The 26,831-nt window shown below is 40.9% G+C and overlaps 1 protein-coding gene across 2 annotated transcripts in view; it reads left to right on the top strand.

Annotated features, from left to right (window-relative positions):
- Positions 1-969: 969 nt before the first annotated feature.
- Positions 970-26,831, top strand: part of KITLG (KIT ligand) — a 93,719-nt gene continuing 67,857 nt past the window's right edge. The window contains exon 1 of one of the 2 annotated variants that reach the window (XM_037064643.1): positions 970-1,286. In XM_037064643.1, coding sequence (XP_036920538.1) covers positions 1,272-1,286 — 15 coding nt within the window. In that variant the 5' untranslated portion in view covers positions 970-1,271. The remainder of the gene's footprint in view (positions 1,287-26,831) is intronic. The other variant, XM_037064642.1, reaches the window with a different exon arrangement.

Genomic DNA, 26,831 nt, shown 5'->3' with positions numbered 1-26,831 from the left:
TTTTAAATGATCTCCATTTATGAAAAAAGTATAAAAGGGTTTTGGAGAATTAATATTGGTTTTAAGAATTTTTAAAAGGCTGTATAGCCAGGGCACTAGATTAAAAATCAGCTCAGTCATTTACTAGCTGTGGTTTGGGAAAACTGACCTCTCTAAATCTATAAAATAGAAATAAAGGTGACAGGACCTATACAATAGGTTTGGGGAAAAGATTTAATGAGATAATCTATGTAATATCCTTAGCATGGCGCTTGGTGTATGATTTAGTGCATCTCATAATGAAATCCGCTATTTTTATTGTTACATTACCTTTCTGATTTCAAAAACTTCTCTAACAAAAAGTACACCTTTCAGAACACTGGATGTGTGGGAACCTGCAGTTAATAATCTATCGCTTCTCTTTCAATCTTAACTTCTACAGAAACAGCAGTGAGTTCTTCAAAAAATAACATTTCCCTTAGCAATACTTACCACTGAGTCAACAATTCCCTTAATTGTTGAATATTCATTCACCAAAGTAATTGTTTTTAAAAAATAGAAGGGCAAGGCCATGCTAACTAAGTCCCTTAAATTTTTTTTTTTTCTAAAAGGAACGAGGTGAATTATTTGCTAGGCTTCTAGGGCACTCTTCTTCTGATTCACTTCTGCTTGAAAGAGGGAGCTTGCTGCCTTTTCCAACACGCAAGGTATTTCGTCTGGGCGGTGCCAGGTGAGCCTGAGAAGCTGAGGAGCCAATCTGGGACTCACCTCGCTCACAGTGCCCGAAGCGGCGCCAGCAGCGCCGGCAGGTTGTTAAGCCGGCAGCGCCGACAGCGGCTGCAGGTTGTTAAGCTTTGCCCTCCGTGCCCCTGAGCCCTGGTGACCTCCCTCAGGTGCCCATCCCGGGCCCCCGGGCAAGAGGATGCGCTTGGCCTGATCGGTCCAACCTGTGGGGCACTCGCAGTGCTGTGCCCCGCCTCCGGAGTCTTCCCCCAGCGCCAGGCCGGGACTCGCTTCCCCAGGGCTCCGGAAGGGAAGGAGGCGTGTCCGGAGCAGGCGGGAGGGAGCTATATAAAAGTGCTGGCGGAGGTCTGGACTGAGTTTCATTCGCTGCTTCGCGCCAGACTGGGTGTGCCTGAGGAAGCACGGGCCGCGGAAAGAGCGCTGCGCTCGGGCTATCCAATGCGTGGACTATCTGCAGCCGCTGCTCGTGCAATATGCTGGAGCTCCAGAACAGCTAAACTGAGTCGCCACACCGCTGCCTGGGCTGGATCACAGCACTGTCTTTCCTTATGAAGAAGACACAAGTGAGTAGGGAACGCCCGGGAGCTAGCTAGCTAAGCCCTCCAAGAAAATCGCGCTCGGAGGCCAGCGCGTCCCCGCATGGGATGCCTGGATGTGCGGATCTGTGCCCATCCTTCCAGCCAAGAAAGTGCGGGGGAGGCGGGTGTAGCATGCGAGGCCGAGCCATCCCGTCAGGGTGAGCTGGAGAGAGGATTGGAGGTGATGAGAGGGAGCTTGTGCCAAGTTTGCAACCGCAGCCGTTAAGTTTGGAGCTGTCAGTTGGGAACAGCAGTTCCTGTAAGGAGGAAGGATTTGCTCTTTGATCGGAGAGTTTGCTATCACGGAAAGGCAGGTCTCCGCACAGGAGACATTTTCCCTTGGATTCCGGGAGATTACAAAACAGCTCCCCGTACGTCACGCTCGATCGCTTGCTGTCTCTGGCACCTAGATTTCTGTGCAGCCCCGAGGTGGGCGCGGGGCTAACGGGGACGCCGGTGCAACCCCGTGAACGAAGCTAACCCCGAGCTCCTTAGCAGCAGCGCTCCTAGGGGCAAAGAACCTGCCCTGTCCTCGGGGGAAATTTGGCCTCCTGCAGCATTTGCCGGTTTTGCAGCTCTGGGGGAGCTCCCCAGAGAGCTCTAGATAGGGTAATAATACCTTCACACTGCACATACCTTTTTCCAATACAGAAGAGAAAGTTTCGTTCTTTTTCTTTTTCTTTTAGATGGGTACCTCTAATGATAGTTATTGAGGTAATTTTAGTGCTGCTAAATGTTTCACTATACACTTAACTCCTGGGTAAAGCACCGCCCAGGGTTACAATTAGATTTTTTCCTCTTTAAGCAGATAAGTGTCTTGTGATTTAGGAAGGGCCCCCATGGTACTCCTATCCATAGTTCTTTTCACTACTGCAGTTTTTACTTCTCATGTCCCCTCTTTAGAATTGTGTGTATCTGTCCGGGTTGGGTGAGGCTGCCCTTTCATCCCTCAAGAGGTTCTATCGGAGATTGCAATTCCTGAAATGTGTCGAAGGGGTAGAAGTGTTGGGGGAAAAGAGAAATCGGGGATCTGTACAAATCGTCAGTTCAGAATAAAGGCCTCAATGCGCAGACAATGCTGTATTAAATGACCCGCTTCGTATTTAAAATAGACATCTAGGCTTGGGAAATGTACACATTCATAATGAAGCCCAATGCATTGGTGTAGCAAAGGTCAGGGGGAAGGGACATCCCCTGGCAGAAAGGTTTGTGTAGTTTCCAGGGCAGCCGCCAAAGAGGAGAGAAAGAGAGTGCACATTCCTCTCTTGAAAGCAGTTGGATTATAGGCAGGGTATTGAAGGCCACACCTGGGAGCACCACAGTGTACTGTTGAAAGGCAAGTGCAAAAGACTGGCAACGAAAGAGAAGTTTCACTGTAATTGCTTGATTTGTACAAGGTTCCTGCTTTGCAGGAATAATAAGCAAGGGCACAGAACCAATTTCTTATTATACAGTAGCATCTGCTCACATGAGCCGTAGTGGTGAGATTTGGGTGGAGAATTCTCTATCTACTAGTTCAGGGAAAAAGCCTAAACCTTCCTATTTAAACAAGAGCACTGGAGACAGATCAGGTTAATGACCAACACTCCAAAGGGGGGCGACTACTATCATGTCACTTTGAGAGTCAGTAGGATGGATGATCCTTGCACCCTTGCTTTTCAAAACAAATGTGAGCTGTGTAATCTCCTTTCTCACTTTGATTATATGGCTGTGTAAATCTGATTACATGGAATAATTCCCCTGAACACTAGAAAGAGGTCAGTGTAGCTTCAAACGCTATGGCGTTAGTAACTTAGTGCTGCCAACCAGGGACTTTTGAGACAGCTAAGTATTTTAGAAATGTGACCTGTTCAGACCAAGTTAAAGTGCAAGCCCTTTGGGGAAACTTGCTGATGTTAAAGGACTTGCAGGCATAGGAGGGCAGTGCCCTTGTTAAATGAAGCCATTCATCGCCCGGGATCTAATGACCTTCAGGGTTTCCTTTAAGGGTACTTCTAGCAATTCTACATTCATGCCTCTGAAAAGAGGACACGAGAAATAGCATGAAATCAATAAAATAATCTGTGGAAATGGGGAGGCACATTAGATCCTCATTCATATTGCTATATATTTCTAATCCAAAAGTTACAAGAAATTTTCTGTGCAACTCTCTATGAATGGAGAGCAGCATAAGGAAATCAGGCACTAAGAAGAATTGTTCTACAGAATCTAATGATATCTTTGCCAGTGAGGAGTACCTATTAAATCAATAGTTTAAATGGTCATTTGTAAAGATGGCCTCAATAGGAGAGTACTTTAAGGCAAATAGTTTTGTGCTCTCCCATTACCCAAGATATAAAATTAGAACTTAATAATAGTAATAATAATAGTAAGCTTTAATTTAATTATGCAGTCTTCCAAGAATCATGGGTACACCAAACCTTATGGCCTTTCAGTCAAGCTAAATAATTGTGAAAATTCTATTAGTAACTAATTGGGGTTCAATAAATGATTCTTTCATTTATTTAGCATGTGTGATGGACTTTAGCATTAACAAAATAATTACATGAACAATAGCTATGAGGAGCATTTGTAACACTAAACTTAATCACAAATGTACAGAAATGAAAGCTTTTCGCATTTTTCAGATTTCCAATGGCATTTTATTCATTTTGTGTGATTTTACAGTTTGAAGAGAATTGTGGCTTAAGTTCAGAGAGAACATCTACTTCAATGTATAATCACTTATTCCAACATAATATTCTGATATACTAGTATATTAAATAACAGTTGGGCAGCATATTTTTAAAGGCCATTTTAAAAAGTTCAATCAATTTAATAGGCCGGGCTCCATATGTATTGATGTACTTACGTTTTAGTTTTAAGATGGTTTATGAGAGAGTTTTCCTTACTGCTGTCAGTTTTAAAAATATTAAGAAAAAATTTGTCTTGCAGACAGTGTAGAAGAGGCTCTTTTAGGCGTACATTAGTTCTCAGAGAAGCAAATAGAATGCTTGTTAGCTTTTGTTGTTCCCAGAAAATATGTCTCTTTTGTCTGCATGAACTTTGCCATTTGGGTGATAATGCAAGTTTGTAGGGGGAAAAAACCCACATTTATGAAAAGAGTATTTTTCACCTTATCCTTAAAATCACTCAGTTTGGAGTGTGTGCTTTGAATAATTCTATTTTGTGTAGCTTTTAATTGACACATTCTGGCAAGATTTTAAAACTCAAGTGCTAAGTCAATTACATTTAACATAAAACAAGGAAAATAACCATATGGAAATCTGAAGGTCTGAGCCAAACCAATTAAAATTGCTAAATTGTATTTATGTCTAACTGCTGGTTTGAACATAGCAAATTGAATCACATTTGTTCTTTAATAGCTGGTGATTGAAATCTTTCCATCACCAGAAATAACATAAAAAAATCCCTGCCCAAATGGCTACCCTGACTATTGGAGGTGTTATGTATGTTCTGTTGAACCCCACTTCCCCGTACCCTCCCCCATTCATGTCTAGGGAATACCTCAGATGTAGTGGAAAGATCCTAGGTTCTAGCTTTTAAAGAGTTAGATTCTCATTCTTCTTTCACTACTGGTGAGACAAATGAGCTTGGGCAAATGGTTAAATTTGTTGGGAATTCCATTTTGTACAGTGGTTATGAAATAGTAATAAAGAGTTTTGTCACATAGTGGTTGTAAGTATTAAACACGATTTTTTAATACATCTTTATCTCAGCACAGTGGCATACTGTAGCTACACTCTGAATTTGTTGTTTCTGAGAAGAAAATTGCCTGCTGGCTAACTTACAACCCAAACAAAAACTGGCTATTGTAGGTGGAGGATGTTTAACCAGCAAAGCTCAGAGACCAGGTTTTCACAAATCTCAATCTGTGTGTTCAATGCTCCCCATTAGAGGCCAATATCTGTTTATAGATAAAAGTTAGTAACTTCAAACTAGGAATGTATGAAAACAAAGGCTACGTGTGACATGAGGGATGTTAAAATCTTTAGAGTGTTTCTTTATAAATGAAAATGAATGAATTAGAATTGAAAACAGAAGTAGAAAATGGAAATATCGCCACCTCTGATTCACTTCCATATTTCCACACTCTTGCTTTCTATTTTCCCCTTGTATGAGGCTGAGGGTTTATTTTATTTTAGCCCAGAGCCTTAGCTTCTATCCCTTGTGTTCTTTCACTTGCTCTTTTGAGTGAGGCCATGCATTCATTTCTGCAGGGTGTCTTTATTGTCTTCCCCAGGCAACAAGCAGTGACATTTTTATATCCATTATGCAAGTTTGAGAGATTTTTTTTTCCTTTTCTCGATTACCTTAACGTTCCCTTTTGTAAATTAGGGGAAGGAACTTGGAGTGATCTCGTATCTTTTTTCTTTAGTCCCTGAATGAGCAGCTGCAGGGAATTGTTTTTGGGTGTGTCACCTGTGTAGTCAGAACAATTTATGAAACAAAGTGAAGCAACACCAGGATGCTTTTATAATATGTGCTGTTTTCAAGGTTACTTTGTATAGACTTTGTCTCATAGAAACCATTGACTGTATTCTTAGTTATTTATAGATGCAGCAAAATGTTTTTGCCTTTTCACTTAATTATGGGCACAGGAAAAACCATTTACAGGGGCTGGGAGTTTGAGAGAATTGTTATTATCATATGTCTACCCATTTCCCCAGTCCAGAAAAACAAATAAACAAACAAACAAACACAGGGGATGGCGGCCTGGGGAGGGGCGTGCGCACGGGGGTGGGGTGTTGTGTTTTTCTTGTAATTAGGTTTCATGGTTCTTTTATTAAGATCTCAATATGTCATCTAAAGGAAGACTATTCTTTATGTTGGTCTCTTTGTCTTTTGGCTACATTTTACTGTTTTTCTAGGCTACCACATTGACCTGGAGAGGTTTATGGCTTTGGAAAGAAGTTGGAATCTCTCCAAGCCTCAGTTTCCTAAACTGTAAAATGAGAAAGTAGGACTAGGTGATTTTTAAGTGCCTTCAAGTTCTAAAATTTTCTATTTCAAAGGTACTAGTAAAATAGAGGTTTGACTCACATGGCATTTAAGCCTCTTTGGTTTTGAATTTTATGTAGCCATTGCTTTGGTGTGAATACAAATTATAACCATTGTTTTATGATTATGAACCAGCCAATGAGGAGGAAGAAGGAGATTTAAATATAGAGTGTTCTCCTTTTAGTCACTTCACCCGTTACTTGATATTTATAACAAAAATGGCATTTACACTTTCCTATTTCAGCAATATCCATTGTTGAAAGCACCTTTACTTTCTTTCTTCTGATCTTTAAATTCTCTAAGTGAGAAAGGGTCCCAGGGTATAAAGTCAGACAGTCAGAGGAGATAGGCTAATGGGAGGTAATGAACGCCTCCCTGTGTTTGCTTGTCTTTTCTATTCTTGCAGTCTCCAGGATCGGTGCACATGCAGCAGAAATGGAGAGAATCTGATCGTGTAGTAGACAGAGCATTAGTGGGGAGAGTCAGAGGAATGAATGGGTCCTGCATTTGGCTCTTGCTCCAGGGGCCACAGTCACTGAGTCTTGGGCAAGTCTTGGGCAAGTCACTGAATTTTAGTAGCGTTCTGGATCCCGCCCTAGCAGGAGTTCTCAGAAGACAGTGAAGAGGAGGGGTCCACAGCTGAAAACGGGCCGGAAAAGGAAGGAGCAGCCCTTCTCTGTCTCAGAGAGAAATGGCTCTGCCTCCAGTGGAGGACACTTGGCCGAGGGTTTTTGCAGGTCAGTACCTTCTCAGGAACACCTCTCATCTACCTTCTTTCCTAGCTTCTCTCTAGAGCTGACATCAGCTGAAAGTTGGGGCAAGCCCAGTCATCAGCAGCAGGTTTTCCTTAGCAGTCGGAAGCCACAGAGAGTCCTTATCTCGTTTTTGACATGAGAGTATTGAAAGATTGGCTGGATTCCAGCTGAGAGACCATGGATTCCTCAGAAAATTGAGCAGTGACAATGACAATAATGCTGTTCTCCTCTAAGTGCAGGGAGAGTCTAGAGAGCTACCCACCGATTCAAAGTTCAGAAATGAGGCAGTGGCCCAGACTATCAAAAAGAGTTTGGTTATCTGTGTGCAGGAATTCAGCACTTGACTTTGCAGGTGTAGCTGTTGACTTGGGGCTTAGAGTGCTGCTGATTAAAACGTGGTCTTCAAGGGTGCAGTTAGGGTGCCTTTCTGTTTTCTGGGTGCACAGACAGCAGCTCAAAAAATCAGGCAGTTTCCTTGCAAAGAACACCGTTGCTCTCTAGGGTGACAATGCAAAAGGGCACAAACGACAAGAGCCAGAGCAAAGTCAGCATTCACTTGAAAAAGGAAGCCCCAGCCTCGTTGCTTTTTGCAGAGAGGGCACCGCCACTGCGCAACGTGCCAGGCTGCAGATCTGGGAGGACGGAGTGCAGCAGCGTAGGCGGGGTGGGGCGCCGTGTTTGCCCTGCTTACACACAGTCTGTTGCGCTTTCACTAGCAGAAGTTCACCTGGACAAAAGCACTGCGGGTGCTCGGAACTTTCGTCTCTCTTTCAACTTGACATAAAATCTCTGAAGCCAACCACCTTTCCATTGAAGTGCATCTCATAACTGGATTAGAAAGTGGCCTTAAAGGGTATTTGAATAAACCAGATTACCTCTAAAAATTCCATTCCCACTGCTTGCTGAGAGTCCCTTTCTCAACACGTTTCAAGACAAGTGTCATGTGAAAACACGTGGGTTTCTTGATTTCCAAGCAGACAAAGTGGGCTGTGTTGTAATGTCCTTGCTCCTCTCCTGGCATGTGTTGCCCATGTGGATGACTGTTACAATTTATAGTAACTGCTGAACCTTAGATGAAGAGGAGGTAGAAAGGGTAGAGTGTTTCATATAAAGTGACTTCTCATATGATCTACAAGGCCCAAGAATGGCAATACAAATCTCAGCAGTCACATGCCATTGTTGATGGTTCTTTGTAAACCAATAATGTAATGCTTCTGAAATAGTCAGCACATTAAGGATTTCCCTTTTTGATGACCAACTAAACCCTCTGTGACTGCTGTAGTGTGGGTCTCTTGCAACTTAGGAACCTGCTCTATTCAGCCATCTCTGCCCAGAGATCTCTGACGTGTTCTGTGAAGCTGAGGACTGACTAACATGTATTCTCACTTGTTAGATGGGGCGCCTGGCTTGTGCTTTCTGCCTCCAGGTGGTCCAGAATGGGCACTGAAATGCAGAGGTAATGAAGGAGTTAGAAAACATTTCTGAAAAAAATGAAAGAGGGGTTAGTAGCCTGTTTTTATTATTGGGTAAAATTAATTCTTTGTACAAAAGCACTACAAAATAGGGTTTATATCATTATTTCATTGTTTTTGCAACAAATTGTAACATTAAAAATATTTTTAACCTCTTCCCAGGAAAGCATTTTTAAAACTTTAGTACAGATATTTTTATGATGTGCCATGACATATTAACAATACCTAGAAAATAGTGGACTTCCTTTTGTTCTACTTGAAACTTGATTTTTTTTTTATTCTTAAACAATTGAAATAGGCTTTTAAATCCAACAAGGACTTAACCATTTATTGCTCCTCTTCTGTACAAGTTATCTTATGTGTCAGATTTTGACATTTAAATGTACAGCCATTTTAAAGAGTTTCCATCAGTGTTTTATAAAATCAAATCACCCTGATAGTAAGATCATACCAGAGTGGCACTCAGTAGAAAACAGTTCCAAGTTTAATTAATTGATAGAACTTTTCTTCTGGGAGGTAGGTCCGATGTTTTTAAATCCCGTTTCAGAGATGAGGAAACTCAGATAAAGTCTGGCCCCTGCCAACTCCAAGTGTTGACTGCCAAGATCAACACCCAAATAGATTAATCTGGCACAGCCACAGGGCATTAGTGTGGCTTATTCACTACCTCAACTGTACAGATTCTGTTTACAGGAACATTGAATCAAAACGGACTAGAATTCAGATATTAAAAGCAGCTGCCAGTTTCAGAGTTGGGACAAAAAAATTTCATGATTCAAGTTGCTTGGCAAAGTGGCTCGCATTAGATAATGTGCTGTGGACGGAATAAATGCTTGACTCAGGTGGTTATGTGCTGATACCTTTTTTTGAAGATTTTTTTCTTTCTTTTTTTAAATAGGACAAATTTTTAACTACTGTGCTGGCTCTATTGTGATGATTGAAAGCCTACTTTGTTCACTGTTTACAGCATTATTTTCTGCAGATATGCAATATCATTTACTAAGGGAAACTGGAGGCTATGTGAGGAAACAGAAAACACTGGATTGAGTTATGGATCAGATGTAGTATGTGTGTTGCCACGGACTAGCTGTGTGACCTTCAGTAGGTGTTTCTTTCCAAATTTTATTTCCCCAATCTTCAGAATGAGTGCAGAGATAACTACCTATTAAGTAGTATTGATCAAGTGAGACAGACAATATAAGGCCACAGAGACTAGCACTTAATAAATAATCCTTTCCTTCTCTGCTAGAATTAGTGAATCACAGAATATTATAGCAAATCATATGCTGTAAGAAATAAATTCACTGTTACCAATTTCTGCCTTTTCATGAATAAATGTATTAAAATAATCCTCAGATTGATACTTTTAACTTTCTTATTTATGTTATCTACCTCTTTAACACGTAGGAGTACTCTTAGTAAATTAAAAAAAATTTTTTTCCAATTTTATCTTCTTTACCTTTCTCCCTTTAATGTGAAAGGCAACAGTTATACAAGATAGGCCAAAGATAAGCAGCTTAAAAAGAGAAAGCAACTTATTGAATAAGGAAATAATAAAAGTAGATAATAAGTTAATAGGTATTTGTGATTACTTACTCACCATGACAAGGTGCTGGGCCACAAACTGCACAGGTATATGTAATTTGATTCTAGCACAAGAAATGTTATGAAGTAAATGCTATGATTGATACCATATTTTTAAACAAATAAGGAACCTAAAGTTCACAGAGATTAAGAAAACTTGCCCAAGATTAAAAGGAAAAAAAGAAAGCAAGGAAGTGGAAGATTTTGGCTTTGGAGATAAGACTGTTGAATTCTAAAGACTAGATTCAATGTAACCACTTCAGTAACATGCACCTATGTTTAGGTGTGCTTACATGTATCACATGTACATGTGATCCATATGGTGTGAGCTTTAAAAAAACTTGGTGTGTGGAGACAATAGCTTTTAGTCTTATCTGGGAAAACTGAAGCAGGATGCTGAGTTTCTGGGTGAGTGACAGGTAGCTTCTGAGCCAGCTCCTTAGTCCTAAATGTACCCAAGGCAGGGTCCCTGGATCTGTCACCAGCCTCTGCCACCTTACTCTTCTTAGCTGTTGAATGACTGCCCTGTCTCTACTCTTTCTTGTAAAGGAGGCCCCTAATAAACTGGAAAAATGACATTTTATATTATGGAATTAAGAATTACTGCCAAAAGTTGGTGTCTTTCAAATACAATTGTATATTTGGCAGCATAGGGCAGGTTTTAAAATATTTTACGATTGTGTTTCAAAATAAATTTTTAGAAGAAAAGATGCTTCAAGGACCACTTTAATCAACTGGTTCTAACCCTCTTTTCATGCTGTTTTCAAAGACAGCTTTAAGGGACAGTGAACACATTGGAAAATTATTTAATAATGATATCATTATACTTATGTCTGGTTTTTAAAACTCCCAGCCATTTAATGACCTTTGTTTTGTAATTTATTGTCTGCTTCGACATTACGATTTTTTAAACAAATGACTATTGGAACGCCTTTGTCGGCAGCATCGCTATGAGACTCACTCATCAGTTTAATGGAAATGAAAGTGTCAGCTAAAAGGTCCTGGCAGCGTCTGAATGCAGATGAAGAGGACGACACAGCAGAGGTGTGATGAACCAAACAGCCTGCTTGGGTTGGTGCCGCGCAAGATCTCGGAGCCTCGGTTTTTACCTTTCAAAACACAGACAGTGATAGGACCCTTCTCAAAGGGGGTTATGAAGACGAAATGAAATTGTCCACAAAAAAGCCCTTAGCTCAGTGTTTGACACACAGGAAATACTAAATAAATGTTTACTACTAATATTAGCATTAAACAAATGGCAAGCTTATCAGTCGTGATGACTCCTTTGTTACACAAAGCCACTTTAATTAGAAGTCTCCACTGTCTGGATGGAAGGGAAAGGTGAAGCCATTTATCCAAATAACTTAGGCTTTAAATTTGCTTTAGTCCTGAATAATTTGATAGCTTTCATTCCCTACTAGAACAGAAACTGGAAAAGAGCTAAATGTGTATAATTATAATCTCAAGATAGTTTACCTAGAGTGAAGTTACTTCTTCCTATCACATGCCCAAGGTCACAGAGCTAATGTGTGCGGGAGCTGGCTCCTGAGCCAGGCCTGCAGTCTGGACCGTGAGCCTGCATTGCTAAACTTTCTAATTCTAGGCCTAAAAATTGAGAGGCCCCAAATATGAGTCTTTCCCATGAATTGGTGAGTAATGTCCTGCTTTGCCTTATCTGGGAGGAGAAGTCATTTTTAGCATTGACAGAAATATAGCATCTTGTCAAGGGAGAATGGAAGGAGCATAGCTTTTATGTCAAAAGGACATCGGTTTTACCTCTGGCTTGACTCTAGCTTGCTAAGAGATCTCAGGCAGATTGTTTAACTTTGCTTCACTTTTCCTTAACTGAATTTCCTCTTCTGTAAAATGGGCTAATAAGACTTTGCAGGTTTGCTCTCTCCCTCCTTCCCCTACTATCCTCTGCTCCGGTCACCCCCCTCTCTCCTTTTTTGGTTTCTTCCCTTTTTTACCTTTTACACCTAGATGTGTTGTTTACTTGCTTTGTGGTTGTCACTCACAGATTTTTGCTATTACAAAAAAGTATTTTTCAGACCTAACATGTTTGTGCCAAATGTTTGACGCATTGACCTCACAGACACCTGAAGGAGCATGGGCTTGGAAGTGAGCCAGATGAGGCCTAAGTCCCTGCGCCATTAGTCACCACGACCAGGAGCACGTTATTTACTTTCTTTCTTCAAGCCCTGGTGTTCTTATGCATACAGAGGGGCACTAGTGTGTAGTCAGACGAATGTAAAGACCGAATGAGATATAATGTATGGAAACTGACCCAGAACTGATGTTCAGTAAGTGGTGTCACCAGTGTTGAGAGACTGGATTGTGCCAGCAGATGGATCAGCATGCGTCTGACTGTCTACTCTGTCCCTTTGCGGCTTTTGTGGGATGGCTATAATAATTTAAAATCTGCGGTCATTGAAAAGCCCTCAGAGATTAAGGGTGCTTATGGGAAGCAGGATTGTGGCACCATGAACTGAGATTAGTGCAGGGTCTGGCTCGCGGGTAGTGTGGGCCTTTGAACTAAGGATGCTGAAACATGTCTTGGCTGTCTCGCAAGTGGTGAGAGACAGAGGTAATTGATAGAGCGGTTCTTGGCAGACCAGCCTGTTTCATTCCGACGCCTAGAGTCATATCATTCTGAGCTTTGAGTGGTGAAAAACCCAAACTTTATAAGTTAATGAAAACTTTGTGTTCATTAATGCCTTTCAAAATAAGCCTAAAACTACTTCATATGTAGTATGTGTTAACAACTTTGTGGGCTCAGATCTGGAGTCACCTCTTCAAATTGGGTGACTTTGAGTGACCTAATTTTTCTCACATTCCGATTTTTTCATTTGTAAAATGAGGTTTGTAATAGTGTCTAACTCCTTAGGTGGTTGTGAGGATTGAAGGAGCCAGTACATGAGAAGGGCTAGCACTGGTCCAGATACCCAGAAACCCTAGTTAAATGTTAGCTGCTGGAAAATTCATTTCACATTTACAGCCTTTTGGGGGGAGCGGGGAGAGGTGTGTGTTGAACTAGGCTAAGTATGTATGGTCAACAGTTAGGGGTTGTTTTCATTATGAATCCAGGGTTCATTTTCTTATGGGTGGTTGTGTTTAGAGTGTAAGGGATTGATCGATGATCCAGGTCAGTCTTCGAGGGAGTTTCGTATCCATCAAGAGGGACGCAAGGTCCTCTGATCAGTCCACTACTTCAGGTAAACAAGCATTCTGTTCTCTGACAAAACATGAAACTCCTGCGTTCCTTCTGATGGAGTGTGGGCTTGTTCAAGCACCTGTGAAAGACAGAAAACAGCTTCTGTTTTCTGACATTGTGTAATTTAAAGGCTGATTCTGGAGGTTTCTTGACTGAGTCTTTGACTATTGCTACCTCCGCAGTTACCAACCCCAAAAGGTGCAAATGTGTGAGGTAAGTTGGCGTTCTGTATGGAGTAGTAGGATCTAACACCAAAACTTGAACCAAGACTGTAAAATCAAGGAGTGAAATCTCTTTTAAATGAGAACCAGAAAAGAAATGCTGAAAGTTCATTCTGTTAAGACCCAAGGGAGAATGAGACAGAATCATTGTTATGCATTATTTTTATGAATTGTTTAGAAGAGCTGGGTTACACAGAGGCTTAATTTTGCATCTTCCCCTGCAAATGTGTGTCCTGACATTTGATGCGGGGAAGTTGGAAGACCTCGCTGACAGCACGGAGATCCATGTTCTGCATTCAGCCTTGTGGTGGTGATGGTCTAGTCTCTCTGGGGCCACGCATTTCATCATCCAACAAAATGAATGGTGAATTGTATAATTTTAAAGATTCTCTCTAATGCATATGGTCTAGAGTTATAACGGAAGTCTGACAATGTACCTACCTTGGTTAAAATCTTCTAATGACTTTGCATAACCTGCAGAGTAAAGTCTGAGCCCTCAAGCAGTTATACAGGGTGCCTGTGATTTGACTGGTGCTGATCTCTACCACTCCCCAGTGGTACATTTCATTCTGGTGTCACCTGACTAGGGACACTGGGGCAGTGATGTGCCCACCACATTCCCCTCAGTCTCGAAGGCCCTGAGGTCCTCTCCAGTCTTCCGGCTGAGGTAGGTCCTCCTGTCAGAAACCCTCCCTGAAGTCCCTTTGCCCTTCTTCCCTCCCCCTCACCCACACTGGGTGTAGTGACCCCACCCTGTGCTCCTCTAGCATTAAAAAAAAATGTGTGCTTGAAACATCCTGAAAATATCTTTTTACTTACCTGTCTATCTGGCTAAATCGCCTCATGGTGGTACCCCCAGCTGGTGGCTCAGCACTCAAATCTTTAGCATAAAGATTTTCTGAACCAAACTAGGAGTTAATGGATCATGCCAGGTGTATTTTTGATGGAATTTTTTACTGTCAATCAGCATTCTGAACATCTCTTAGCATTAGGAGCATGGATTTAGGTATATCGCAAGTTTATACTCACTGACCTTGTTGACACAGGGTTGACAGCAAGGAGGGTGGTGTGGAAGACAGGAGGACATTACTGTCACGCAAGGATGACAGTAGGAAACACATGTAACTGTGTGTGCCCCGCTGTTTCAGTAGACACAATCGTTCCAATGTTATTCTGTTCAGAGAGAGAAATCATAAATGGGCCACTCGGGTTGTAGAAGAGGATAGACTTAAAAGAGATGTGGGTAGGACAAGTCGCTTGCCGTCTTTAAGGACACAACACAGTGGTTGAATGGCCAATGCCAGTTGGTGCTCACTAATATAAGATGTATGAAGGATTTATAAGCCAGAAAAGATTTTAGGGCATAGTACTATTGATGATGATGAAAACGTTGGTTCTGATGCTCATTCGATAGGCTAGGTTCCCACCTAAGTGTGTTTGTTATGTGCTGTGTATCCTAATCCTCTCCACCTGAGAGGGTGGACTGTGATGATTGCATTTTACAGAAGGAGAAGCTGAGCTTAGAGCGGCTGGGCAAGTTGCTCCGCATCTCACGGTTAGTCAGCGGTAGAGCTGAGCTGTGTGCTCCCCCAAACCCTGGCTTTGTGTCACTGCCACTGTCATCTCCCTTCATTTGCCTAGAGGTGTTTTTGATACATAATTATAAGACTGACAAATACAGTGAATGGATTCTTCCCCCCAGGTCACCCCTCTTCAAGATGCTTCCTTTCATATTTTCTTTCCACAGTTTGTGCTGGTTAATAGTTAGCCAGTACAGTAGACAAGGCAGTATGTTGTGTAGTTTTGGATACTGATGTGTGCAATCTCTGTCTAGCAAGTGATGAAAGACAGAAATATGACAATGTAAGAATTTTAAAATAAAAATAAAAAATAAAAAAATAAGAATTTTTAGATGGTCCAATCTGAATGGCATTTATGGATTTAAGACATATGTGGTTAAGCAATTTAGACTAAATAATGTTTCAGTACTTAAGATCAAAGATATATTTAAATGTAGAGGGAGGCGGTTGGAAGATTATCAAGAAATGGTGTTTCCAAATTCACTTATGATTAGAAGACACAAATCTAATCTTCTGTATGATCAGAAGCCACCAAGGCAATACTAGTGCTGCTTTATTATACAGTGCTCCGAAGTAACGTTACCAAGATTTTACATCCTTAAAAAATTCACTTGTGGGTTATTCTTGATGCCAGGTTTTCAAAGTCCTGACATTTTAAAGTTAAACAACCTTGTAGCATGGTCTTTTTGTTGTTGTTGTTGTTGTTGTTGTTGTTGGCCAGGTAAGCTTCTTGGGTTTGGGTGTAGAACTGGAAGGTTAATATTTCTATGGCACCTAGAGAGCTTTCCAAGTCTTAAGTAATATCCAAAGAGTACCATAAATGAGAAGAGGAGATATCATTCCAAAATTAAGCCATGAAGTAAATGTGCAAAATGGTGTGTGCAGATTTGGCTCTTCAACCTTACAGCAGCTGCAATGTATCTTTTAAATTTCATTGAGCTGGATCCACTGCTTACAAAGTCCTCTCTTCATTTCCTGGTAAGTTGGTCCCCATTGTTTCCGGTATGGTGAGGGAATCTCTTTGCTAGCCAAGCAGTCTCTTTGTTTACGTTTCTTCCTCCACTTCCATTTGAGTCCTCAGATGAGCAGCTGCTTTGAAAAGGAGCCTCAGGACAGTGATGATTATTACCTACTGAACCCTCTTTTCTGCCCCAAAAGGAAAGTTCCTTCCCATCCCTACGCCCCCCCTACAGCATTATTGAGAGGAAGGTTTTCAGGGTTTAAAATATAGCCTACATAGTCTTCTTTTGATTTTTAAACTAGGAAGCTTAATTAATAGTCTTCTTGGTTCTTCTTCAGGGAAGAATCAGAACACAATGTGGGTTATGTTTCTTCGAAGATTGTCACCTCAAAACCTTCTTTTTTTTAAAGATTTTATTTATTTATCTTTAGAGGGGAAGGGAAGGAGAGAAGGAGAGAAGTATCAATGTATGGTTGCCTCTTGTGAGTCCCCTGCTGGGAACTGGCTTGCAACCCAGGCATGTGCCCTGACTGGGAATCGAACCGTGATTCTGTGGTTTGCAGGCCCGTGCTCAATCCACTGAGCTACGCCAGCCGGGGCAAAACCTTCTTAAAAATTTAAATAGATAGTGATGATAATACTCACATCTGATAGATTGTAAAGAGTCCTCTCCTTTTGTTTCTGTTGAATATCTTCTTTTCCCTGCCGAATTCGAAGTCTTCTCTTACATGCTCTTTTATGGAGAATGCTAAGCACAACTTCTTGGATATCAGGGGGAAAGTCAGACAGAATTAAAGAAAATGAGTCACCCGGAGGAGAGTGGCAATCCTATGCCCATGTTACTCTGAAGAAAAGGTCATTGATTTCATTCTTTAGATAAACTAGAATGGGTCTGGATGACATAAAGGATTCAGTTCTCTGAGATTTTTATTATTATTATTATTTTGCCGGCTGTAGTAGGGATGGTAGATAACAATCAACCAGTGCTTTGGGAGCTATAAGATTAGCCTTTAAAAGCTTAACCAATGTCATCACTTCTGAACATGTCTGATCGCAAGTGAACCCCTATTCTTTGTGTGTTTCCAGCACTAAACCACCATGAGTAATTTTTTAATGAATGGCTGCTTTCGAAATTTTGGCAGACTGCAGCTCACTGGAGGAACAGGAAGAAATTAGTAGTTTTGTACTGAATTCTAAATAAATTACAGAATTTTAGACCTCTCAGTGACTTCCATTGAACTTACAGTAGGAAAGTATGTACATTTTTAAAAATGCCCCTGTTGGGTCAACAAAGGAAAGTAACTCCATATTGTATTTACCTTAGTTCCATTGAAAAGGGAGCTCTGTAAAGGCAGGTCAGTAATTGGCTCATTATTACATTTTCCTGCCGCGTCTACCAGGAGAGGCATTTTCCACTGGTTGTGTGTGTGTTAAAAACTGTTGACTGATCCTTCACTCAGCAGAGCTCTGCCAAGAGGCTGGAGATACAATTGGGTGCAAAACAGTTACATTGTTCCTGCTCTTCATGGAGTTTACAGTCTACCCCTCACTTTATGTCCTAATTTTCCATTTTCATGAAACTAGAGAAGTATTTAAAGGTACAAAGAAAATGGTTAAAAGTTCGATCTGAGAAGCATTTAGCTAATGTCACATTTTGGGTTATTAAGGGAATATTGTAACATTACACTTGTCATCATTCGGATTTTATAGTCATGGGACCCAAGAGAGAAGTAGGACTATGGTTTAAGCCCAACTGATGACAAAACCCTCATGTTTTTCCTTCATTCACTCATTTAAAAGTATTTTTGAGAGGCTTCTGTGTGCTCAGCACTGCTGTTTGAACAAAATAGTGCAGAACTGAAAGAACCTGCCTTATGGTGCTCAAACTCCAGTGTAGGAGACGGATGATAAGTAAAACTGGCGGGTGATGTGTGATGTTGCAATGCCACTGTGTGAATATGGACACCATCTGCTGAGGACTGAATCCTGCACTATCCAGACCTCATCTCCGCCCAATTTCATGTACTGAGTATATTCTCCTAAACAATTTAGAGCTTGTTACCACCCTATATAAAAGAGAAATTGATCATAGAATTTTTGTGGGTAGTTTAGTAGCAGTTTGCAATGCATGCAATCCACAGATGAGTAAGTAGCAGTTTAAGGTGCTAGTGCTAAGAATGATGAACAAGGCTACTAGAATCCTTGCCAATAAAAAAGAAAGAAAAGTAGAATCTTCACCTTCACACCATTAACATTTTCGTCAGAAGGGACAAGTGGTAAAAGAGTAAACCAACTGAAATATGAAGATAATTTTTGATGGAAGTTTTATTTCAGTTGAAATAAAACAGTGATATGACTATTGAAGCTCCGTAGGTTACCTGGAGAGGTTTTTCTGATATTTGAACTGAATCCTGAATGAAGAGGAGGACTTGCCTTTTGCAGAGCCCAAGAGGGAAGAGCTTGCAGCACCCAGTGCAAAGGGCTTAAAGCAGGAATGCTTTGCGTGTTTGAGGAACTTCAAAAAAGCTGAGTGTGGCTGGAGTATGGTGGGGAGGCAGGGCCTGCTGAGATAGGAGCATGGAGGTGGGCAAGTCTCTGCTGCTTAGCACCTGTAAGGCCTTGGTCAGGAGTTCACACATCACTGTGAGTGTGATGGAAAGGCATTCAGAGACTTTAAGCAGACAGTGATGTTTTTATTCGCAGAAGACCACACTATTGTAAATAAGAGCATAAAATCAATGAAGGCTATTTAGAGGGTGCTTTCAGTCTTTTAGGCAGGAATGATGGAGAGAAGGGAATGTTTGAAGATATATTTTGCTGATGGAACTGATAGGATTTGGCAGATCGGATGTGGAAACAGTAATGGAAAGAATCAAAGATAAAGTGCCCTGACTTTTGGCTTGAACCATTGTGCTTCCAATTTGCAAGTGGCATTACTGGGGATGCTTGTTCTAGGTGTGGTTGAAAAGACGTCAATGATAATAAATGTGGTGGGTATCTATGAAGGTGTGTTACTTTCAGGTACTATCTGCCATTAGCCCACATAACTTCAGTTAGTCCTCAGTGAGGCTCTAAGGTGGGTTCTGTATTATGCGTGTGCTACAGGTGAGGGAACTAAAGCACAGGAAGATGGAATAATTTTGCAAAAGCCACAAGGCTAGTCAGTGGCAGAAATGAGATTAAAACGTGGGCAGCTTGTTTCTAGAATCACTGCCTCCCAGTCCCGCACTCTCTGCTCTTTCTCGATACATAGGTTAAACACACTGTTTTCTAAAGCTGTTTTGGATTTATTGCCGAAGCTAAAGTTGACTTTTGAAACTCGGCAATTTGGGTTAACATTCACCCATTGCCCAAACAATCGGGCCTCACTTTTGCACCAGGTGGAGAGGAGCCTGCCTGCTTTAGGGGAGCTGATCCAATCCAAGCTCAGGGGGCAGTTTCACAACTTCTTTTTGTCACCTTCCGGTGCTGATCTTTAATCTATGGGGAAGCAGAACATGAAGTCAACATCAGAAGCATTAGTGAGAATGATAAAATAATAACTATAGCGTTAACAAGTCATGTCTTGATCTGTGATGTTCCATTCCTCTTGTGGGTGCTTTACATAACTGTCTTATTTCATCTTTCAAAAACCTCACATATGATCACTGCAAGAAAACTGAGGCTAGGAGAGTTTCCATAGTTTGTTTCAGTCGCAGCATGTAAGTAATAGAATCGTGATTTGCACCTAGGTCTCACTTTTGCTGATGTTGTACTGTTCTAAACACCATCTCCTTCATAAGCAATGACCTTGCAATTTACTGTGCTTCAGGTGGTGTATAGATATCCACAGGAACATATCCTGGGTGTGTCAAAGGGAAATGCTTCGTTGTGCCTCAAGTGGTAGAACTGCATTAACATTCTTATGGGTTGCCAGTCAGAAATGGCTCTTCTAAAAAATTTTAATGAGATTCTTATTTTATGATGTGAATTTTGAAATACCAGTGGAAAATTCCAAAAGTAAGTTTAGACTGCACTTTATGAGGAGTAAGTGCTTATTAACTTACAGTATAATCCACTCTAGTTAAACAAAAAGGAATATATTGAAATGTATTTGATACCTTATAAAAACCACTGGGAGGGCTAGAACAGGGTGAGCTTCCAGAATACTCCAGCACCTAGATCCCAGGTAAGCCCACTGCTGTCTCTAAAACTACTACCACAACAGGCTCAGGAAGCTGTTACTGCTACTGATTGCATGGTCTGTTGCCTCCGACACCAGCCAAGCTGGCAAAATGCGTGTTGGAGACAAGTTGCCTCCAACTTCTCTTGTCAAGGATTTTTGCAGGGTGGTGCCCGATTGGTGAAATCTAATCCCATCTGCAGCTGTAGCTAAATGCAAAGGAGTCCAAGAAATACATATTTTAGTTTTGCAGCCACTATAGTTCAGAGAGATATGCTAGGAGAGAGCTGGACTGGGAACTGAAAGAGCCAATCCACGGTATCCGCCACACTCGTTACATTTACAGTAACTTTTCTTTTTTCAGGTTGCTCTAAATTGGGAGCATCTGATAAGTAGCCCTTGAGTCAAATACCACCTTGTATATATACCTCTGAGACCTTTTTGTTTATTTGTTTTCCATAATGAAATAGCACCATGAACAAGTACTGCCTACGTAGCCTGTCTCAGACTTTAAAGAGTACCCAAGAATCACACGAAGGGCTTGTTAAAAGTGCACATTCCTGAGATACACCCTCAGAAAATTGTATACCTCACAGTGCCCAGGAATCTGCATTCTAAGTAAATACCCCTGATAAGTACACTTTGATCTAGACATAAAGTTGCCAACTCCTCTTGTTGCAGTCGGAGCACCTTCCATGAAATGGGGGAGCATTTCAGCCGTTTATTCAGTTCAACCAAAGGCAGTTGGTGTGTCCAGCATACCTTACAAAATTGGGAAAGCTCCTGCCGTGACCTTTGCAAAGTGAACTTCTCATCTGATGTGACAAAGAACAAGGTCGAAATTGTGGTTTTGATGCTATTTGGGGGCAGTTAAAGCAGAGTGCAATGACCGAATTTATTTTAATGTAGTCAGAACCCCAAGTGCAGAAAAAAAAACAACTTCATTGGAGATTTCCTGAGCTGTTTTCTGAGAGTAACTTTTCTTCAAATTTAAAGGTCCTACGGGACCAAACTTGTTAAACTCCCAGTAGGTAATCTGACAAGACATCTGAACACGTTTAATTACACCTGTATGGGAAAATATGTGAGAAGTTCTAGGAAGTTCGGGCATCCAGTGTGAATCAGAGAGCAACTGGAGCCGGACACTTATTTTCCAACTCTCAATTGTCTGAAGATCAAAAGATTTTATAGATTTTGAGGAATTGTAGGTTTTTTTCTTAATTTAATGAGAGTAATGTTCTTATTTCATTTAGAAAATATTTGCTTAACATTTTGTTAGAAGGAGAGTTGAAGAGCTGGTTCTACGTCCAGTTTGTCTTTTTATTACTGTCTTTTTCCCATTGCCATTTATCCCCCCATATCCTTTTCCACCTCCATCCTCCCAGTCACCAACTGTTGTACCTGCCCATGAGCTCTCTTTTTTTTTTTTTTTGCTTGATCCCTCAACTGCCCTGACCCTGAAGCATCAGCCTGCTGCTCTCCATGTAGGAGTCTGTCTCTGTTTTGCGTGTTAGTTCAGTTTGTTCATTAGATTCCACACATGAGTGAGATCATATGGTATTTGTCTTTCTCTGACTCTCACTTAGTATTATGTTCTCCCAGTCCCTCCATGCTGTCACAAAAGGTAAAATTTTCTTCTTTCTTATAGCCAAGTAGTATTCCATTCAGAAATGTGTCACATAGATGGAAGAGTGTGAGTTATGATTTATGTTTTTGTAGCTGTTTTTGGAAAGCTTATCAGGGTGGCTCAGTGTTATGAGCAACTATTTGACACCACAGGGAACAATGTCATCCCAGAAGAACAGGGGCCCGTGGAGTACTGAAACTCAGTGTTTGGATTTCAAAACTGCCTTGTAGTGGTTTTTTTTTTTTTTTTTTTTTTTTCTATGTTCCTACACCTTAGCCAATGTTGGGGGCCTGTCTCTCTCATTTCTTTGAAAATATATTAATAGAGCAAAAAGACATGGCAACAGATATATACATCTGGGTTCAACATTGAGCTAGCACCAAGTTTTCTAGACTTATTTCATTTGTTGCATATCATCGCCCTCATAAAACTGGTTACAATTAGTCATTGACTAGCATCTTTCTAAAATACAGTGGGTTATACTGTCTAAGGGGATTTTTCCCCTTCTACTTTTATTTAACTGCTAAATACCTATATTTATGAATAACTAATGACCTATATATTACCATAATTTCTAATGAAATAATCTCTATTGCTGGCACACATGCTCATTCCATCATGTATGTCCCTATCAAAAATAATAGCAAATTTGAACACCTAGGCCCTAGATTCTAGCCTGAGGTCATTTGTAGGGATTTTCACACAGTGGCAAAGCCTCTGAACTCATGTGGCTCTTCACCTCTGTGGTCCATCGGAAACTGTCTTCATCAATGTCAACTCCATTAGGTACCCCGCAACAAGCATCAGGTTGACATGTTTTAGTGCTTGTTTTATTGATCATTCTCTCCGTTTTGTACATTCTTTTCCATAGGCCACAGTATCCCACAATCAACTGCTTTGTCTTCATGTATTTGGCTTCTCCTTCTCTCATCTCCTGTACAGATAGTTCTTTCTCCTCTCTATATCTTGCTATTCTTGAGGGTTTGGGGTCACGAATTCCAGTCTCCAGCTGCTCCCTCTCCTCATACCCTGGCTCAATGAAAAGCACCACTTTTTTCCTGTTGCCTAAACTAGAACCTGGAAGTCGTTCGGGACTGCTCTGTGTTTAACCTCCCTCATGTCTGCCAGTCACCCCAACCCTTCCACTCTACTTCTATGTCCTGTTGAATTTACGTCTTTCCCTCCATTCCTGCTTCAGCTCTGGACGATTTCAGTGACCTCCTTACTGGCCTCCACCTGCATTCTTTCCTTTATTCTGACCCTGGATCAACCTTTCAAAAATAAGTTAAATGTTGATACTCCCCTCCTTAAATAAAGTCCTCCATCAGCTCCCCAGTGCCTTTAGAATAAAAACGTCAGTTAGTAAAATTGGGAGGGCCTCTGAACATTTCCCTAGCCTCATCTATTATTGCTTTTTCCTTGAAATTCATTTTCCGATGGTATCATAAACTTGCAATCCTGTGAAAATGTACCTTCTCTTCTGCGGGTACCCACTACTTCCTCTGTTAGGGGTCTTCACCCAGCTCTTTTTCATCCTGCTACTTCTTACTTACCTTTGAAGAAGATGTCACCTCCTCCCTGAAGCTGTCTCTGAGCTCCTCCCTCAGTTTCCTTCCCCAGCCCCCAAAGTCAGGTTTATCTGTCCCTCCTGGGCCCTATACTTCTCACACTCTATTGGCCTGTTGTGTCCCAAGTAGTTTGCACTTCCAGAAGCCAAAGGTTATATCTTCTATGCCTTTACCTTATGTATGTATCAGGTACATGTTTATTGAATGAATAAGTAGCTCTTCTTAAAAGTCTGAAGGCAATCACTTTGTTTTTATCAGAAGGAACAACTTATCACTTTATTTTTGGGGTCTTCCCCTTTCTTTAGCTATGTGATTTTCTACCCGATACCTTTTTTAAAAAGATTTCATTTATTGACTCTAGAGAGAAAGGAAGGGGGGGAGAAAGAGAGGGAGAGAAACATCAATGTGTGATAGCCTCTTGCACGCCCCCTACTAGTGACCTGGCCCGCAACCCTGACTGGGAATTAATTGAACCAGCAACCCTTTGGTTCACCGGCTGGCACTCAGTCCACTGAGCCACACCAGCCAGAGCTAGCTATGTGATTTTCTTTAAGCTGAAGCAAAGGGTAACTTGATTTACCTACACTATTTGTTTACCTAGCCTAGTAGTAACGTGGCATTGTGGTTTCAGTTAGAAACTGATTTAGATAAAGGGACCTATATGCCTTCCACTGTATAAGCATTTTAAGAAAAATTAAGTAGCTCATTAAATATAAATAAAATCAGTTTTGCGTCTGACTGGCCCAGTAGTTTTATTTCAAAAATTGTGTAGTTCTTTGTTTAAACTCAGTCAAAAATTGTGTAGTTCTTTGTAAACTCTGATTTACTAGCCAAGTGGCAATGAGCAAGTTACTTAATCTCATTGAATGCTGTTTTACTCAGCAGCAAAATGGGGTAATAATATCCACATGGGTGACGGGAAGGCTATATGAAATAGTATCTGCAAACTGTTCATCCAGTGTGTGGCCTTTAATCAGAGTCAGTATATGTGAGTGATTTCCTCTTTAGTATTTACATTTAGAGTAAGGACTGACTATCATAAGGTGATTTTCCCATAGATGGACTAACAAAATCCTCAATTTCTTCTTTTGCATGAAAGCATCATCTACCTTTTTATGTTAAGCAGTTCCTTCCTGGGATGTTCAGTTTTTGTTCAGAGATTATATTCATTGCATATTCTAGTGATTATTCATATTTGAAAATATTTTATTTAACTTCTTCACAAAGGATCTGCATGGAAGGGAGTTGAACAGTGTCTTCACAAGATTTTAAGTTACCAATTTGGATTTCAAGCTGGTTTGAGTTTTGCGGAGGCACACTGTTAGCATCTGCTTTCCTGATAGCAGTAAAGTTTAAAAAACAAAAAAAAATCTGCTAAGTGTTTCTTTGCGCCTTTGAGATTTTGGAATAATCGCTCGAGAAGGGTCTATGCAGGACGATTGGGTATTTTCTCTTAGTGCCTAAGGGTAAACTTTTAAAAACCAAAATACCTGAAGGATGAGGTTATATAGAATTAAACAGATTCTGAACAAGAATCTGTTGTGGGTCTTCGTCAAGATTATTTTTGAAGTCTGTGGTTCGTATGAACTCCAAAGAGCTGACCTCAGGACCGAGTACTGCACCTGTGCCTTGGTAACTTGCTTTCCTGGCTCTTGACTCTCTTCCAAAGCACATTTGGCCTACAAGGCAGCTGCCTGCTTCTCTTAACTGGCATTCAACATTAAAGAGAAGGTGGGTGTTGTTTTTGGCAGCATCTGCTTTTTTCTGTTTGGGCAGTCTTAATAGCATTTTGTAGATCTGTGCGTGAAGAAAATGAGTTACACAGACAATTCGTTATCTTTTCAACTTTGAAGAATCTGTAATATGGACCATAGCACTGCACAATTTAGAACACACTTACAGGAAAATTTGATTTTCTTCCAAGCTTAGAAGATTGGAATCTGTTGGTTTCTTGGACAGCATATATTCCCTTGATGTTCTTGGGCTGCACACATGTTCATTTCTACCAGTGGAAAGAAGTCTGCAAAGTCACTTCTGTGTCATAACACATGTTGAGGTTGAGTAAACAGTTTACTGTAGGGGCACAGAAGCTCCTTTTCCTGGCACATGGCTTTTACTGTGAGGAAGGCTCTTGTGTTCAGGAAGAACTGAGGAAAGGATGAATATTCCACTGGGGTATGCTGAGATTGATTCTGACAAAAATGAGATATAGGTAAGACCTTTGCCTTCTGAATCTCCAGCTTCATCTTCCTGTAACTTTCCCCCCATCTCCTCCTTTAGAGAACCTTTCCAGTACTATCTGCCACTGTTAAAACCTGCTTCCCCCCAAAGAAAGACCTGCTATACCTGTCATTCACAAGTGAGTATGAATTTCAGTCACTACTACTCCCTTCTACGAGGACTGTTTCTGTTGCACAGCTATAGCAGTACATACAGATTTCTCACTGGTTTTCATCGTGTAAATAAATTATCTGAAGGCAAATTTTAGCAATGCAAAGGTTGTTGAAATTGTGTGTGTTGTGGGGATTACATGGGGGACACCATAAATGTCTGTAAGTAAAAGTAAAATCTAGAACTATCTACAATAAGATGAGTTTAATATGTCTGTGCAAGGAAAGGTTATCATGAAAGGAGAGGTTATCGGGCAGTGAGTGTGACCTAAAGAGAAAAGTTGCACCGTGCTAAAAACAAAGTAGCCAAAGGAAAATTCATGTGCAGAAGCAGAGAATGTTGCAGAAAAACAGTGAGATGATTACGCAAACTGAGAAGATACATTTTAGAGAAGTCATAAACAGGGACATTTTGTTTCATCCTTCTATCTTCAGTGGGTATGTGTGTGCGCACGCGCCCACACTTTCAGACACCCGGAAACCCTGTTGGAGTTTCCAGAACTAGAGGAAGAGAAGGAAAACACAGGTAAACATTTGTTGATACATTGGAACTCCTCACTTGATTGGAAATCAGTGGTCTCTTGACTGAAGCTACGCTACACACAGAACTAAGACATACATTGAAAAATGCTTCTGAACCCAAAATGAGTAAAAATACCCATGTAGTAAAAGTCATACTCTTTGCTCATGGAGGGTTGACTTATAAAGTTCCTTCTCTGACAGTTTTTTCAAAACAGTTTTGAAACGCTTGTTTCCCTGGTTTCCTAGCAATTCAAAAACCCATAAACCACAGCATCTATAGTAAGAAGAGTTTTAATTTGATTGTCATCAGCACTCCATGAAGTGGGTGAGGGAAACGTTACAGTTATTCTCATTTGACGGTAAACAGCTACTCAGAGGGATTAACTGGCTTGTTTGACGTACCACGTTAAGGGGCTCAGAGGTTTTCTGGATACATGTTCTGAACCTGCCATTGCACCGCTGGTTTTCAAAAG

The sequence above is a fragment of the Sturnira hondurensis genome, unplaced genomic scaffold (assembly GCF_014824575.4).
Source record: "Sturnira hondurensis isolate 20B ecotype Veracruz unplaced genomic scaffold, ASM1482457v3 Scaffold0015509, whole genome shotgun sequence".
In the NCBI taxonomy this organism is placed as follows: Eukaryota; Metazoa; Chordata; class Mammalia; order Chiroptera; family Phyllostomidae; genus Sturnira; species Sturnira hondurensis.
Note: the sequence above shows the minus strand (reverse complement) of the source record. Positions and strands in the feature narration are given on the sequence as shown.